At 41.4% G+C, this 13,319-nt stretch overlaps 1 protein-coding gene across 1 annotated transcript; it reads right to left on the bottom strand.

The window, feature by feature from the left end:
- Positions 1–2,575: 2,575 nt before the first annotated feature.
- On the bottom strand, positions 2,576–12,642 carry plekhm2 (pleckstrin homology domain containing, family M (with RUN domain) member 2). The gene is made up of 20 exons (XM_030768736.1): positions 12,467–12,642; positions 11,190–11,296; positions 10,932–11,041; positions 10,628–10,727; positions 10,443–10,530; positions 10,009–10,183; positions 9,463–9,522; positions 7,755–8,025; positions 6,671–7,507; positions 6,476–6,545; positions 6,193–6,283; positions 5,990–6,054; positions 5,713–5,801; positions 5,308–5,440; positions 4,984–5,171; positions 4,747–4,812; positions 4,433–4,592; positions 3,783–3,962; positions 3,505–3,621; positions 2,576–3,164 (listed from the first exon to the last, which is right to left on the bottom strand). The coding sequence occupies exons 1-20, from the start codon at positions 12,524–12,526 to the stop codon at positions 3,027–3,029; spliced, it is 3,105 nt and encodes a 1,034-aa protein (XP_030624596.1). The 5' UTR covers positions 12,527–12,642; the 3' UTR covers positions 2,576–3,026.
- Between the last annotated feature and the right edge of the window lie 677 nt (positions 12,643–13,319).

Raw genomic sequence — 13,319 nt, 5'->3', positions numbered from 1 at the left:
ATTTGGTCATTTCTAAAACAATGTTAATCTATATAAGGGTAGTAACTTTATCATTTCCATCCTCATGGTGCTGGATTAATAGAAACAAACCAATAAAAAACTATAAAATACAGGTTTAGATTTCTTTATTCACATGTTGTAATATTTACAAAAAAGGATTTGTTTTCTGTACATCAGTCATACATCATATGAACATATGTATACATATGTATATTTATATATATATATATATAAACATTCACCACATGCAGCTTTAGTTTATCTGACATCAAGTGTTAGCATATGACCAACTGCTTGCATACTCATCAGACATGTATACCCCTTAAAGGAATAAAAAGGAAGCTAAATAATGCACGTTAAAAAAGAAATAATATTAATAAAAAGGCTTCCATACAAATGTTATTCATCAGTAAACAGCTGTAACCTGCCATTGGCCAGCAATGTCCAAAATATTCAAACTACAGATCATTGCGACTAACCTCAAAACATTCCTGAGATTTCACCTCAAAACGACAACCCACTGTTTCCCAATTCTGTCTGAGGGCCCATAACTCTTTACCTTTCAGATCTCTCCATTCTCTAACACACCTGAATCAACTCATCAGTAATGATCAAGCTTTTAGATCATGCGTATTAGAGCAGGGAGGGACCAGAAAAAGGGCAGAGTTGTGGTCCTCCAGGGGCAGGTTTTAGAGACACTGCATTCATTCTTCATAATAGTCGCAAACTCGGACAACACCATTCATGTCAATTTCTTCAAACGTCTTGCTGTTCTTTCCCAGAGGAAACACTGCCACACGGATTTTCAAGTGCATATCCAACTGATTTAGCTGACCGGAAACAAGGAATGATTCCAGCACACTGGATAAATCAGCAAAATACAGAAAAATAAAGGCAACAAAATCAAATCACTGGGAGAGGCAACATAAGGAACAAAGAGCTACTCAAAACCAGCTCAACAATACTACCTTTGATCAATCTCAGGGGTTTTCAAAAAAAGGAAAAGAACATGTGGTTGTTATTATTCTTTCAGTGCCTAAGGTCACTTCCACTGACATAGTTTAATTTATACGCCATTACGCTGAACTAATCACTGTAAAAACTGTATTAAGCTTATGCCCTTGTATCTTTTCCTGTTTTTTAATTGTTCTTCGGTGCCAAAAGCCATTCAACTGAGAGAAATTCTCATAAGCAGCACAAGGAATGACAGCGATTCTCCTAAGCAATAATCTTTCATCATGTGTTTACACTAAATGAAAGTGATATTACAGGAAAAATTTGCCCTCATGGCTGAAATATGCTTGAAACAATGCCAAATCATTTCTTCTATCTCATGGTAAAAGCACATCAGGGCTAAGCTTACCTTGCAACTTATCATATAAGCAAAATTTATCAAAGGCATCAAAGTGAAGGAAGTCCTCACATTTCCATTTCTAACATAGTGCCAATTATTATAGATTCCATTAAAGATTCAGAAATTCAAAAAGACAAAATTTGTTCATTATGTTTTGCCAGCTAAGCAACGACTGGCTAAAAGTTGCCACTCTGTTCTGCTACCTTTACAAGCTTTTCCACTTTAACAGGTGGCACAGAAAGTGTTCCATTCTATTCAAATAATGGCTCTTTAATATGGCTCTTCTATAAAACTTTACATTTCGCCTCATGGTTTCAGAATCACCACATCAGAATCGGTCCTGTGAGCTATGAAGGAAAACTCCAAATACCAAAATAGTACCATCAACAACTGCTACAGCCACTAAAAGTTTCTACCAAATTCCACTGACATGTCTTATTTAAAAGCACTTTACTCTCAAGCTCTTTGTGCACTGTAATGACAGTCCCTGTTTTCTGAAGAAGAGTAACTCGCAAATACGTAAAGTTAGTAAAATGCTCAAGCATCTAAAGAAAAAAACATACACCATACCATACACACGCAAACACACACTCAAACTACAAAAACTGAAAGATGGTAATACACATACAAAAACAAATAGAAGGCATAAACAAAAATGTTACTTGCTTCCCAGTCAATTGAAAAAAAAAAATCAAACAGATAACACAAGTGCAAAATATTAAAAAAAACAGCCTCACATATTTAACCAGTTAGTCAGATCAGTCTACATTCACAAGAAAAGGAAGTAGCAGAAATGACAAATAACATTGTGCAATCTTGCACTAGAGGGCAAGATTGCACAAACACCTCCTTTCACCTCAATATATTGCTCCCTCTCCCCTTCCTTCTCTTTCTACTGAATGTCTTCTCCACAATTGCTTGACTTTCTATAATCCCAACACTGATCTTTCTCTAGCAGCTAGAAAACAATGGTCAACACATACAGTGGAAAGCCAATTTCAGCGCAAGTAACAGTTGCAGTCAAGAGCTGCAGTACAGTTTGAAATCTCTCGTTATGTCCATACATATTACCACCAGTGCTAACAAAGCAACATGTACCTGGTCATGTAGTGTGAGTGTGTGAGTGTGTGTGCGTGTGTGTGTGGGGGGGGGGAGGTATGCTGAGGTATTTGTTTACAGACCAATCTATACAAGACGGATTCAAATGATAACATTCAGTACTTCTCATTCCTTATATAACTGATACTGTATGCAAACATATAATACACGCGAGTATTTCTGGGTCTGTTAACCTCATTGATCTGTTAACAAACTTTTGTGCAGAATGTTATTAAAGCATGGAGTGTCTTTTTTTCATCCACAGACCTCCTTATTAGCTACATAGAGAATTTTAACATAACCACTCGGATATCTGTGCAAGGGTCAATTCCCACCTATCTAATCATTAATTCAAAATGTCAAGTACGCCATCTTTAAAAGTTCCATAACCTAGAAATGTCACCTGATTTACTTCCTTTCTGATGTAGACAGTGCAGAACTCGACAGTATCAGCATCTGAGGTCAAAAACATTTCCTGTTTGTGCCAACATCAAAAGAACAAAAATGCAAGCATGCTTGTGCGAGTCCTCCCAGCCCTGCTGTCGTGTAGTTCTCAGCTCTGATCGGTCGGCCCTCAGCACCACGGCTCCCTGTGTGATCTCCCTCTGTGGAGACTGTCGCTCCTCTGCCATGCACTCCTCATCAGCTCCAGTGCCTCCCTACATCTCTTCTGCACAGAGGGGTCTGACACGCCCTTCCGAGGTAAAGACACCTGGGCCAGGGCAGAGATGATATAAACACAAGGAAAATGACACTATAGTTGAAACATAAGGAGCTCAGACATTAACATGATAATGCTATGTAAAAGACAAATGATGCTGACAAATTAGCAATCCTGCTGTTCTTGAGATAAGAGCATTACCTAGCCCTCATCTCGTAATCTGATGCAACATTAATCTGCCTTAATTCCATCATCTCCTACTGGTTGTGAGTATTTGAAATAAATTGCTGGTTAAAACGTTACAGTGCTTACCAGGGTGTGACTGTTGATGAGAACGTAAAGTTGGAGAATTGTATTTGTTTGTGACACCTCTGCCTATTCTTCGACTTACCATAAAAATGTCTTTCCATGCTGTGTCGAGTTCTTCAAGGAGACGATTTCTCTCCTCATAGCCACTGAAGTACAGGACCCAGGGAGGGAGAAACTGAGCCCGATCTGCAGCAAACTCCTTCAGACACAGAAAAACAAATTATACTAAAGAAATTACAGCGGCTGATTACACAGAAAAATTAACGGTGGTCAAACAAGCGAAAAAAAAAAGGGTTTGCAGTGAATGCATATGAAATGAGAGGAGAGGGATGTGCGAGTGTGGTTTTGGTGGGCACTTACAATAACACAGTATTCTTTGTCTCCCTCCACACAGACAGCTGTAACATCACACAGATCAGCTCCACCCAGCGAACGAAAGAAACTAGTCTGACAGTCCTGATGGCACGTCAACAACTTCCTGTCTGTAAGAACAAGGCAGCACGGGATACAGGGCGTGGGTGCTACTCCCTGTGGGATCACCTGTGAAGAGAAAAAAAAAAAAAGCTTTGTTTAAACGAACCCATAACGATTTCCCTGTTACGTAAACATATTTGATCCAGACAAACAGTACACACAGACAATAGAAAGACTATTGTTGAAAATGCAAATCTTTCGCTAGCAGCTGGAACGGAGTCAGCGGATCTGCTCTGTGGTTATGTCTGGTGTGAGGGAACAATGGTCACAGCGTAGTGTGAGTGCTCTGGCACAGCACCATTTGAATTAAAGAAACGAGAAAATCATTCTCTGTTGTTCATCAGTCAATGTCCCAAAGTTGTACTAAGCTCTGTACTGTATGTGTGTCAAAATGCCAGTGAGTCACAAACAGTGTTCCCTTTCATCTTTTCTGTTATTTTATGAGGCAGCCCCTTCAAACCATGTGCACGCATGAAGTCAGTGGGTGGCTGGCATTTTTATGGGATGGGGAAAGGGGTGAGGGGGGGGTGACATACCCCTTTAGAGACAGACTGACAGAGCAGCTGCATCCAGTCGGCCATGTCCTGCTCATTCTCGGCGCTCAGTTCCAGAGGAGGCCTCTCCGTCAAAATAACCTGGAACGCGTGCGGTCGTTCTGAGCTGTTGGAGCGTCTGCAGCCACCGCAGTGCTCACCCCTGCCATGTATAAAAATAAATAAACAAACAAATGAACAAACACATGCCATGGTAGTGTTCTTACTGAATCTTCTCTTAAATGGGAAACACTGTTTAAAAGACGATTAATGAACCTCCAAAATACATTAAGTGACATAGAGAAATCAAGGCCTACCCCATGGTGATGGAGAGCAGAGGAATCCCATCGGTTCTCTCAGCATACTGGTACAGAATGCCATTACTACAGAGACCCACAGGATTCAGCATCAGTGTATGAACCATGCATGCAGAGGTAACATTTCAAGGTTTCAAGGAACATTAAACACAAACATATGCAAACAAATTACTCTAAAGTCATCAGTCATTAGTTTAGAATCAGTAACACTGATGTATTTACTTCCAACGCTCATACCTAAGCACCAAGTAACAGCTCTTCCACAGCTCCTTGCCCAGGTAAGTGGTCCCTGCTCGGTACAGCAGAGGACCCTCTTTAGTGCTGCTGGATTCTCCAGAGCCTGTTGGTGTTTGTGGGGTTACAGTGGCATCCATGGGATCCTCCCAGTGTACCAGGGAGTACAGCCGAATACTGACCTCAGACACCTGCAGACACACAGCATCATCAGACAGTGGCCCTCTCTTATCATATGACTTCTGCGTTCTGCTGCTTCAAAGCTAAAGCCTGCTTTACGTCCTGTCTTGAAAATGACAACGTGTTTTAAGGTCTGAATGCCCTTACTTCGCAACGGGACTCCTGACACACAAACTTGGTGAGGGCCAGTTTCTCCATGGTGGCATCAGTCAACACAGAGGGGTATGGAGGCTCCCTGCAACCTTTTATCATGGCTGACTTCAGAACACCTAGAAACCAGCTGCAGCATGGCAAAGTGGGGAGAGGCAAGGCCAGGAGAGGAGAGGAGAGGAGTCAGTTTTCATAAAACTTTCAACCAAAGGAGACTTCCTCCATATCACAGCTCAACGTTTTAATTAAACAATTCAATTTAATTGCCTTGCTGCAGTATGTGCCCCTCTTACGTCCACATGGAATTCAAAGGACAACCTTCATATTGCTACAGCTCCGTACTCACTCTACTGAATGGCAGGCTGTGAATGAGCGAAGCAGAACCAAGATAATCACACTCACATGGTTAGTGAGGAGTCTGCAGCGTCGAGCAGGAACTGTCTTCGTCTGTTGGTGCACACCAGAGTGACTGTCTGATGATCCAATCCCACCTAAGACCACAAGCACAACTTCTCGTTTGATTCTTTAGTCTTTTAGTCATACATCAACACTCTGTACATACTTTCATTTTCAAGTATAGTAAACAACGCCTGCACAAGTAAAGGCAGCCCATTTTGATCTTTTTAGACATTAACTCAAGAAACAAGACGTTCTCGGAAGGGTGGAAATATCAGCTCACAGAGATGTAGTCCAGCTCGTTGTATGACACTGCCTCTTCCACTGTGTAGGGTTTTTCTGCTGCGCCTGTGGAGTTTAGGACAAACTGGTTAGGTTTCACAAATAAATGTTGTTTAAAAAAAAAAGCACTGTTAAGACAGGTCAGTCAAATATATGCAACTTAAAAAGCATGACTGTGAACTATAATTATGGTTCTATGATCACCTTTCCGGAGCAGGTAGATGTAACAGTCTGTCAGAAGCAGATAGAGCGGCTGCAAATCCCCCTCCATGTGTCCTGTACTCATCCTCACCATCTACACACAGTCAGAGAAATTAAACCCAGTCCTTAGACAGGGTAATGGGTATTTTGACAGTTTGTCTAACAATGCTCTGAACTATTCAAACATCTGAGAAAACAGTGATAAACCACCTTCTACTTTCTTTTAATAGCAGACACAAAGCTGTTCATTTTAAAAAACAAAGGCTCTGAAGAATCAAGCTCTCACTTTATAGAGCTGCTCTTCATTCTCTCTGAAGACATGAATCATGAGGAGTAGCAAGTGGTTGTTATCCACCCTAAAAGAAGAAGAAAAAAAAAAAAAAAACACAAGTTATCTCTGTACTCACAACTCACTTTAATGGGTTAATCAATAAAGTCAAACACTTATTGATTCAAAGGTAGCCTCAGTGTGTAATCTCACCTAAACTCAGCCGGGTGTGGGATTTCAGTAGGACTTCCTCTCTCCTCCTCCTCCTCCTCTGTTCTATTTGGAGAGGAGCCATTCTCTAGCACCACACCTCTCTCACTCTCCTTCTTTAAAGAGTGGGTGACATCTTGTTCTGCTGTTGCTGTCTCTCCTTCTCCCTCATCTTCATGGCTACTAGAAAAAGTCTGCGGCTGGCCATGCCCTGAAGGGTCATCGTGCCCACTACTCTGGGCAGAAGATTCTGGACTGTCACGGGTAAAGCAGTAGAAGTCTGCAGGAGCTGGGGGGGCCTGCAGGAAGTTGGGGCTCGGGGCAAGAGGACACGACCGGTCATCTGGGTCGGGTGGCTCGCCCCCTGAATCCTCTCGAAAGGGCTGCTGTTGAGAGAGCAGAGCAGCACGTTTAATCCCAACAACATCGTCACGATCTCTCATTTCACCAACAAGTCCCTCCTCTTCATCCTCCTTACGCTGCTCCCAGCCCTCTGCGTCTAAAGCACCGTTTAGTCTATCCATCACGTCTTGTAGGGGTTCCCCAACACTGTCCATGGAAGTGTCAGTCATTTCTGGGAGTCGCAGCAGTGCTTCAGTATCCTCGTTGTCTCCCTCTCCCCTCATCCTGACTGAATCAGACATTGAGCCTTCAGGCCCATCCAGGGGACTCCAACTGTCCCCGGTGTGAACGTCCTCCAAGGTCTCCCTCTCACAGACAACGTGAGAGCCGTCTTCAGTCTCTGTCTGTTCTGGTGAAGGTCCGTTGCGGCCACTGCTAACGGAGTCTGTTGATCCCTTCCCACGGCGTTTCTTTCCTGGTCTCCTGCGTCTGGCCATCCTGTGGGACAGACAGCACCCAAGTCGTATTGATAGTTCATTTAATATGTTTTATCCATCAAACAGTACATTCGAAGAAAAGAAATAAAACATTTTTCTCATTTTTGGGATTTATATTTGCCATCAATGAGTCATTAGCCGACATTCTTTTGATAACATCTCTTTTTGCTATCAGAAGATTGTTTGTTACAAAATGCCTTTTTCATTCTAAACTGATGAAAACAACAGCATGTTTTGACTGAACTGACCTAATGACCTCCAGCTCTGTGCTGGTACTCTCTGTATCCTCTCCCAGAGTGCTATCCTGGCGGTTCGCTGTGTGAACTGGGGTAACATCAGCCGAAGTGTTAGTGTCAGAGTCTTCGTTGAAGGGGTTGTGTCGAAAAGTAGGACTCCGTGACAGAGACGTCGTTCTCACCAAGACCCCACCTGTCCGGAGCACCACTGTGTCACTGACCACTGTCTGTGGGTCTGAGGCACCGGAGCGAGGCCCACTGACCGGATCAGTCAGGTCTCCTTCTGTAAAACAGAGAAGGAAATGACTATACAGAGAGAGGCTTGCGCATAGTGAATGACATAAGAAATGCAGAGCCCAGAATCATCAACAGTGCATCACAGTTATAACAGACACACATAGGCAGACACTGAGACAGGCTACGACAGACACATAGGGCAAACACAGACACCTCACACCATAAAGGACACGGGCCTGGGTTCAACCTGAATACTGTAGCTTATTACTCAGCATCTTATAAATGCTTGTTAAAACTTCTGCTTTGTTTTACATTGGCTGACAAACACACCTATGTAGATCTGACAATCTCAATCAGAGAGGGCTTAAACATTTTTTTAATTGGATTAAAAAATGTTTAGGCTACATTTAAGAGTTGCTTTATCATTACAAAGCATTAGAAATAATTGGTTTGAAATTTTTTCATTTACAGCTAGGAAGCAAGTCAGCTAAACCCAGACCATTAGCATGCAGAACATTTACTTTATATATGTATTTGCTATATAAGTAGCCTAAAAGCTACTGGAGAAAGCCAAAGCACGGGCCAGACCAAGTGAGTTTTAGCTGCGTCAAGCATTGCAGTTAACTTCAATCTCATTCTGTAGAAAGCTGACAGAGAATGAACACTTAGCTCAGTTTGGACAAAACAGATTGGACAGATCTAAACTGTCACTGGCAGACTGAAGAGATTCTACACTTGCGTAAAAAAAAAAAATCAGTCCCTAATTCACAGTCATTCTGCATTTATGCTGAGACGCAACTGAAATGAATATGGATGTCTGTGAATTTACTGGGCAAACATAAACAACACAACTGTAAATTAATTTGCAGCTGATACTGCAGACCATAAGGTCTTTGCACTGAAACAAACTGTCCTGAATTCACACTCATAAAAACCTGACAGCAAACAAAGGGCACTAGTACAAATTTATTATTAAAGATTGTTTGGTTCATTACGGTTTCAGATTCTTCAAATATTTACTTCAATGTCCAGCATCTTCCATTAACTTTTTGACAGGTATGAAGTTTCAGTCAAGCAGCAGGGGATATACAATGTGAGTCTGGACTTTAATATTACTCCTACTCTGATGGGGAAAAAAAAAACACATTCCCTGTCAACCCATTTGTACACATACACAATATTAAGTTAGAACAAAACACACATGACCCAAAATTTCCCCCATAGTTAAAGCCACAACAATCCACAGAGACCTGAGTAAGAATCTGTGAGTCAGGCAGTGCCTGACCTGTCAGTGAAATCTACAGCTTTATGTCCAATTCTTTTATCTCGTACCAACATGAACTAGGCATGTCATATCACATCATATTGCCATGCACCCTGAGTTAGACCCCTTGTGGAATGACCGTGCATGATGCAGTGAGTTTGTACGGGGGAGGGGGGAGGAGTGGGTTAATTTGGGAATGGGGAAATAACCATGTCCCACCTTCCCAGTCTGCACTCGGCATTGACTGCAACACAGGGAAGATGTCACCAAAATCATAATCTAAAAAGGAGGGATAAGACTCAACATTAGGCAGAAAAGAATGTTCAGATGGATGGAAAAGAAAGAGATGACATGAAAAGAAAAAATAAAAAGATGACAGGATGGATAAATACAAAATACAATTTGGCACATGTGACTCTCTGAGTTGAAAACTGAAACGAGGATAATGACAGATGGATTCTGTGAAATAGTAACATTAAGTGAAAAGCCCTCATATGTGACTGACCTACATTCACATAGAGAGTAATGTCAGTGAATGTGCTATTCGTATCCTCCAGTTTGACAAGTATTCAGTCACCCAATCTTTCTTTTTACCCCACAGTGACCAATGTTATAGTAATCAGCTATCACCAATCACCTGCTCTCCACATTCTAAGCGTGTAAAAACACGTATAACTTAAAGAGAAGATACAGAGACGAAACCCAAACAGCGAGGAGAGGAGGACAAATGTGTAGAGAAAAGAGTGTCAACATAGATGACTCTACCTTCACTAGAGGGGGCAATGGCACTGTCATCCCACTCCAGGTTAGTGGAGGTGAGGGAAGTGAAAGAATGCAGTGAAAGGCTATCAGAGCTTGGCAACCTTTCCTCAAAATCCAGAAGGTTCTGAGGTTTGTAGTATTCAGGCATATACGGTGCAACATCCAAGTATGGAACATCCTAGCACCAGTTTGGAGAGATGATGAGAAAAAAAGAAAGAATGTCAATTTTAAAATGAAGGCTCAAATAATCAATTAACTGAAGTAAAAAAAAAATCAAGACAATGCACTTTCTAAGGCTAGTTACTGAAGTACTATGCTATAATTTACAAAGTTGATATGTTTCTAATGTGTCTGTTAAGGTAGGGACATTGTGGAGGATCATTTAACTGGATAAGTACCTCTGAGATGAATTTCAACAACACAGTAAATAGACGTACCAGTTCGAGGTCAAAGCGAATGAACTCAAGTCCAGACACAAGCGTAAGGAACAAGGTGAGGTGGTCATGGCTGCATACCAATGCATTCCTGATCGATAGAAAATATATGTTGTGTATTTAATTCCAACATTTAAGTCTACAAATACTGTCCACTTAAAGTATTACTATAAAAAAATTATACTTACTTGAAATAATATTTCTGCAGAAGTCCTTGATTCTCTTGGAAAAGGCGGAGGTAGCTTTCTAATGAACTTTCACTTAATGCTAAGTACAGCCAAGCACGACCTGTTATAACAACCAAACCAATCCCATAAGTACAGCAAAGCGTAACCAGTAACAACAACAACCAGCCCACAATCCCACGGTATGTCCTCGCAGAAACCCATCACGCCATGATACAAGATGTGTAAAGAATAATTTTTCAACATCAGACCAAACAATAATATAGTCAGCTTTGCCAGAACATGCACTGTTAATGAGTTGTCTCACTTCGGCCAAGATTGGTTGCTATGTGTTGGAGCTCCTCTATCTGCCGGACGGCCTCTCTGCGTGTGAAGTGTACAACAAGGACCCAGTAACCTGATGAGATATCCTGCAGCCTGTAATGCACAAAGAGAGTGAGTCAGCCAAAGAGAACTTAAATATAGTACTATGTTGATGAAGTTTTTTAAAAACAAAATTACGAGTTGTTGAGGTCATTATAGATCAAATACATATTGTAGGAACTGATCAGTCTCTGAGTCTTACCCATAAAGCAAAGCATGGTCTAGGTGCTCGCAGAGTCGCTGAAGAACACGGTCGTGATTCCTGATGGCTGGCGTCTCATCCTCACAGGCTGCAAAGTAACTCTGCAACTGAGGATTGAGCATAACAAGACTGAACCTGTGAGTCACACTGGGACCTAAAAATGAAAGTTGCCTTAATTTTAAATATTTTGAAGAGGAGCCAGTTCAGTATTTGCTGTGTGCCGAGACATTTTTGCTTACTCCATTTTACTGCCAATCCTCCTCTTTGTGCTGAAATTGGAATGCCTCAATTTACTACTATGCTGTACTGAATCCTACATATAATTTTGGCTGCGGCGTGTCTAAATGTCTACATCTATTCATAGATTCTATGTCATTTTTACACATTATCTTCGATGGTGAAATCCACCTCCTTCTGTTTTAGGCCCTGAGTTTAAAAGCAGGGGTATAAGGGTTACCCATGGTTTAACTGCACCAGATTTGTGGACAAGTGACCAGCCTTGATATTAATGCTAAGCGCCTGATAGTCATGTGACTGTGTTTCTTATAATGGGAAATCCATGGGCAGAATGTGGAACTGCCAAAAGGCGCCAGACACCAAAAGTGAAGTAATAAATCACAACAACATCCCAACGAAGGAATAAGGCACAGGGTGTTGTGATGTGATGCGTTTGTGAATACACACAAAAAGGTGTTACAAAGAAAGCCGAAAAACACAAAAAAAACAATGAATGCCTTAGAACAAAATGTTCAACTAATAACCCACTTCTAGCGAACAGCTACCAATCCCTAAATACTGTTCTTACCTTGGACTGTGTCACATGAGCAGTGAATAATTGCAATTTATACGCTTACGCACAATGGAATGTCTAGAGCATTTAACGCGAGTAGGCTATAGTAGGAGGCGAACATATGTTAATTCCATATGATGTTTACATGATGTTGCTGTCGAGTTCTGCCGCAGTAAGACAAAGATGTTTTCGGTCTGCCGTTTCTTCTTATTTACACATCGAAGAACTGACATGTGAACGTAAACTCGTATGACGTGGTGTTATATAAAAGCTAACATTGTACTTTCATGCTATATTCACGACAACAACAACAACAACAGAGAAAAACAAGTTAATGCTAGGTGTTTACGCCGGAGACATGGGCGATACCCCGATACAGCGAAAGAGGCCCAGGAATAAATCGCACATTTTTTGTTTTGTTTTATTTAGATGATCAGCACGCGACCATTAGCTGTTTATACTCAATGCTTGTCATGGGCCAACTTACCTTCTTGACGGAGAGAGAAATGTTTTCCAATATTCTATCTTTGACTTTGAGTTGATCCATGACTGGGTCTCCTTGGTCGCCAGCGGATGTCAGCTGATTTCCAATGGGTGATGTGTGGCTGTGCTTGTATTGTCCAGAAATCGCTTCATGCAGGCTAAAGGTTAGCACGGGATCAAGATTTACAAATTGCTTGTATCAAGACAAAGCTTCCAACTTTCAGAATTACATCTTGCTCTTTGCATGGGTAATCCTTCAGCAAATATCTGCTTTCATTCACATAAGCAAAAAAGTTAGCGAGCTAAACTAACTAGCGACGTGTTTGCTTGCCCCTAGACTTCGGCTACCACTAGCTTACCCGACAGGTTGTTCCAGTAGCCTCACTGGGATGACAGGTTGCCAGCAAGTTAAGTGCATGAACGCTCAGAATTATCCATAGCTAGCAAGTGAATTAGAAATCCACATCTGCTTTTAATTTACCTAAAACCCAAAGCAGTACTCGTCAGTGAACTAGCTTACTGAGCAGTCACTAAACAGAAATGTCTTGAATTTGAGCTTGTTAGAATGCTGACATCCCATCCACAGCAGTCAGAGGTAACCATCACTGACCAGAGGGTCAGTGGCTAGCTGTTAAATTTAGAACAAGTTCAGCGACAGCATTTTAAGATGAGGTCATACGTTAATGAAGAGAAAGACATTTAACACCATATCGTTGACTTGGAATTTAGATATATACTTTTCAACATATAACCAATAATATAATCTGAGGTTACTTAACTAGTCTAATTTGTAGGACCTCGTTTAAACCCAAACCCCCGACAATATGCCCTATTAAAAACCTCTTATTCAGTCAGTA

Source organism: Chanos chanos, chromosome 3 (genome assembly GCF_902362185.1).
Source record: "Chanos chanos chromosome 3, fChaCha1.1, whole genome shotgun sequence".
Classification (NCBI taxonomy): Eukaryota; Metazoa; Chordata; class Actinopteri; order Gonorynchiformes; family Chanidae; genus Chanos; species Chanos chanos.
The sequence above is the reverse complement of the archived record's forward strand: the minus strand, read 5'-3'. Positions and strand labels throughout refer to the sequence as shown.

Coding starts and splice junctions, on each gene's coding strand:
- plekhm2 (XM_030768736.1), bottom strand. CDS start 12,526: ATGGATCAACTCAAAGTCAAAGATAGAATATTGGAAAACATTTCTCTC. Junction 6,055..6,192: donor CATCTACCTGCTCCGGAAAG/GTGATCATAGAA, acceptor TAAACTCCACAG/GCGCAGCAGAAAAACCCTAC. Junction 5,802..5,989: donor ACGAGCTGGACTACATCTCT/GTGAGCTGATAT, acceptor TTGTGGTCTTAG/GTGGGATTGGATCATCAGAC.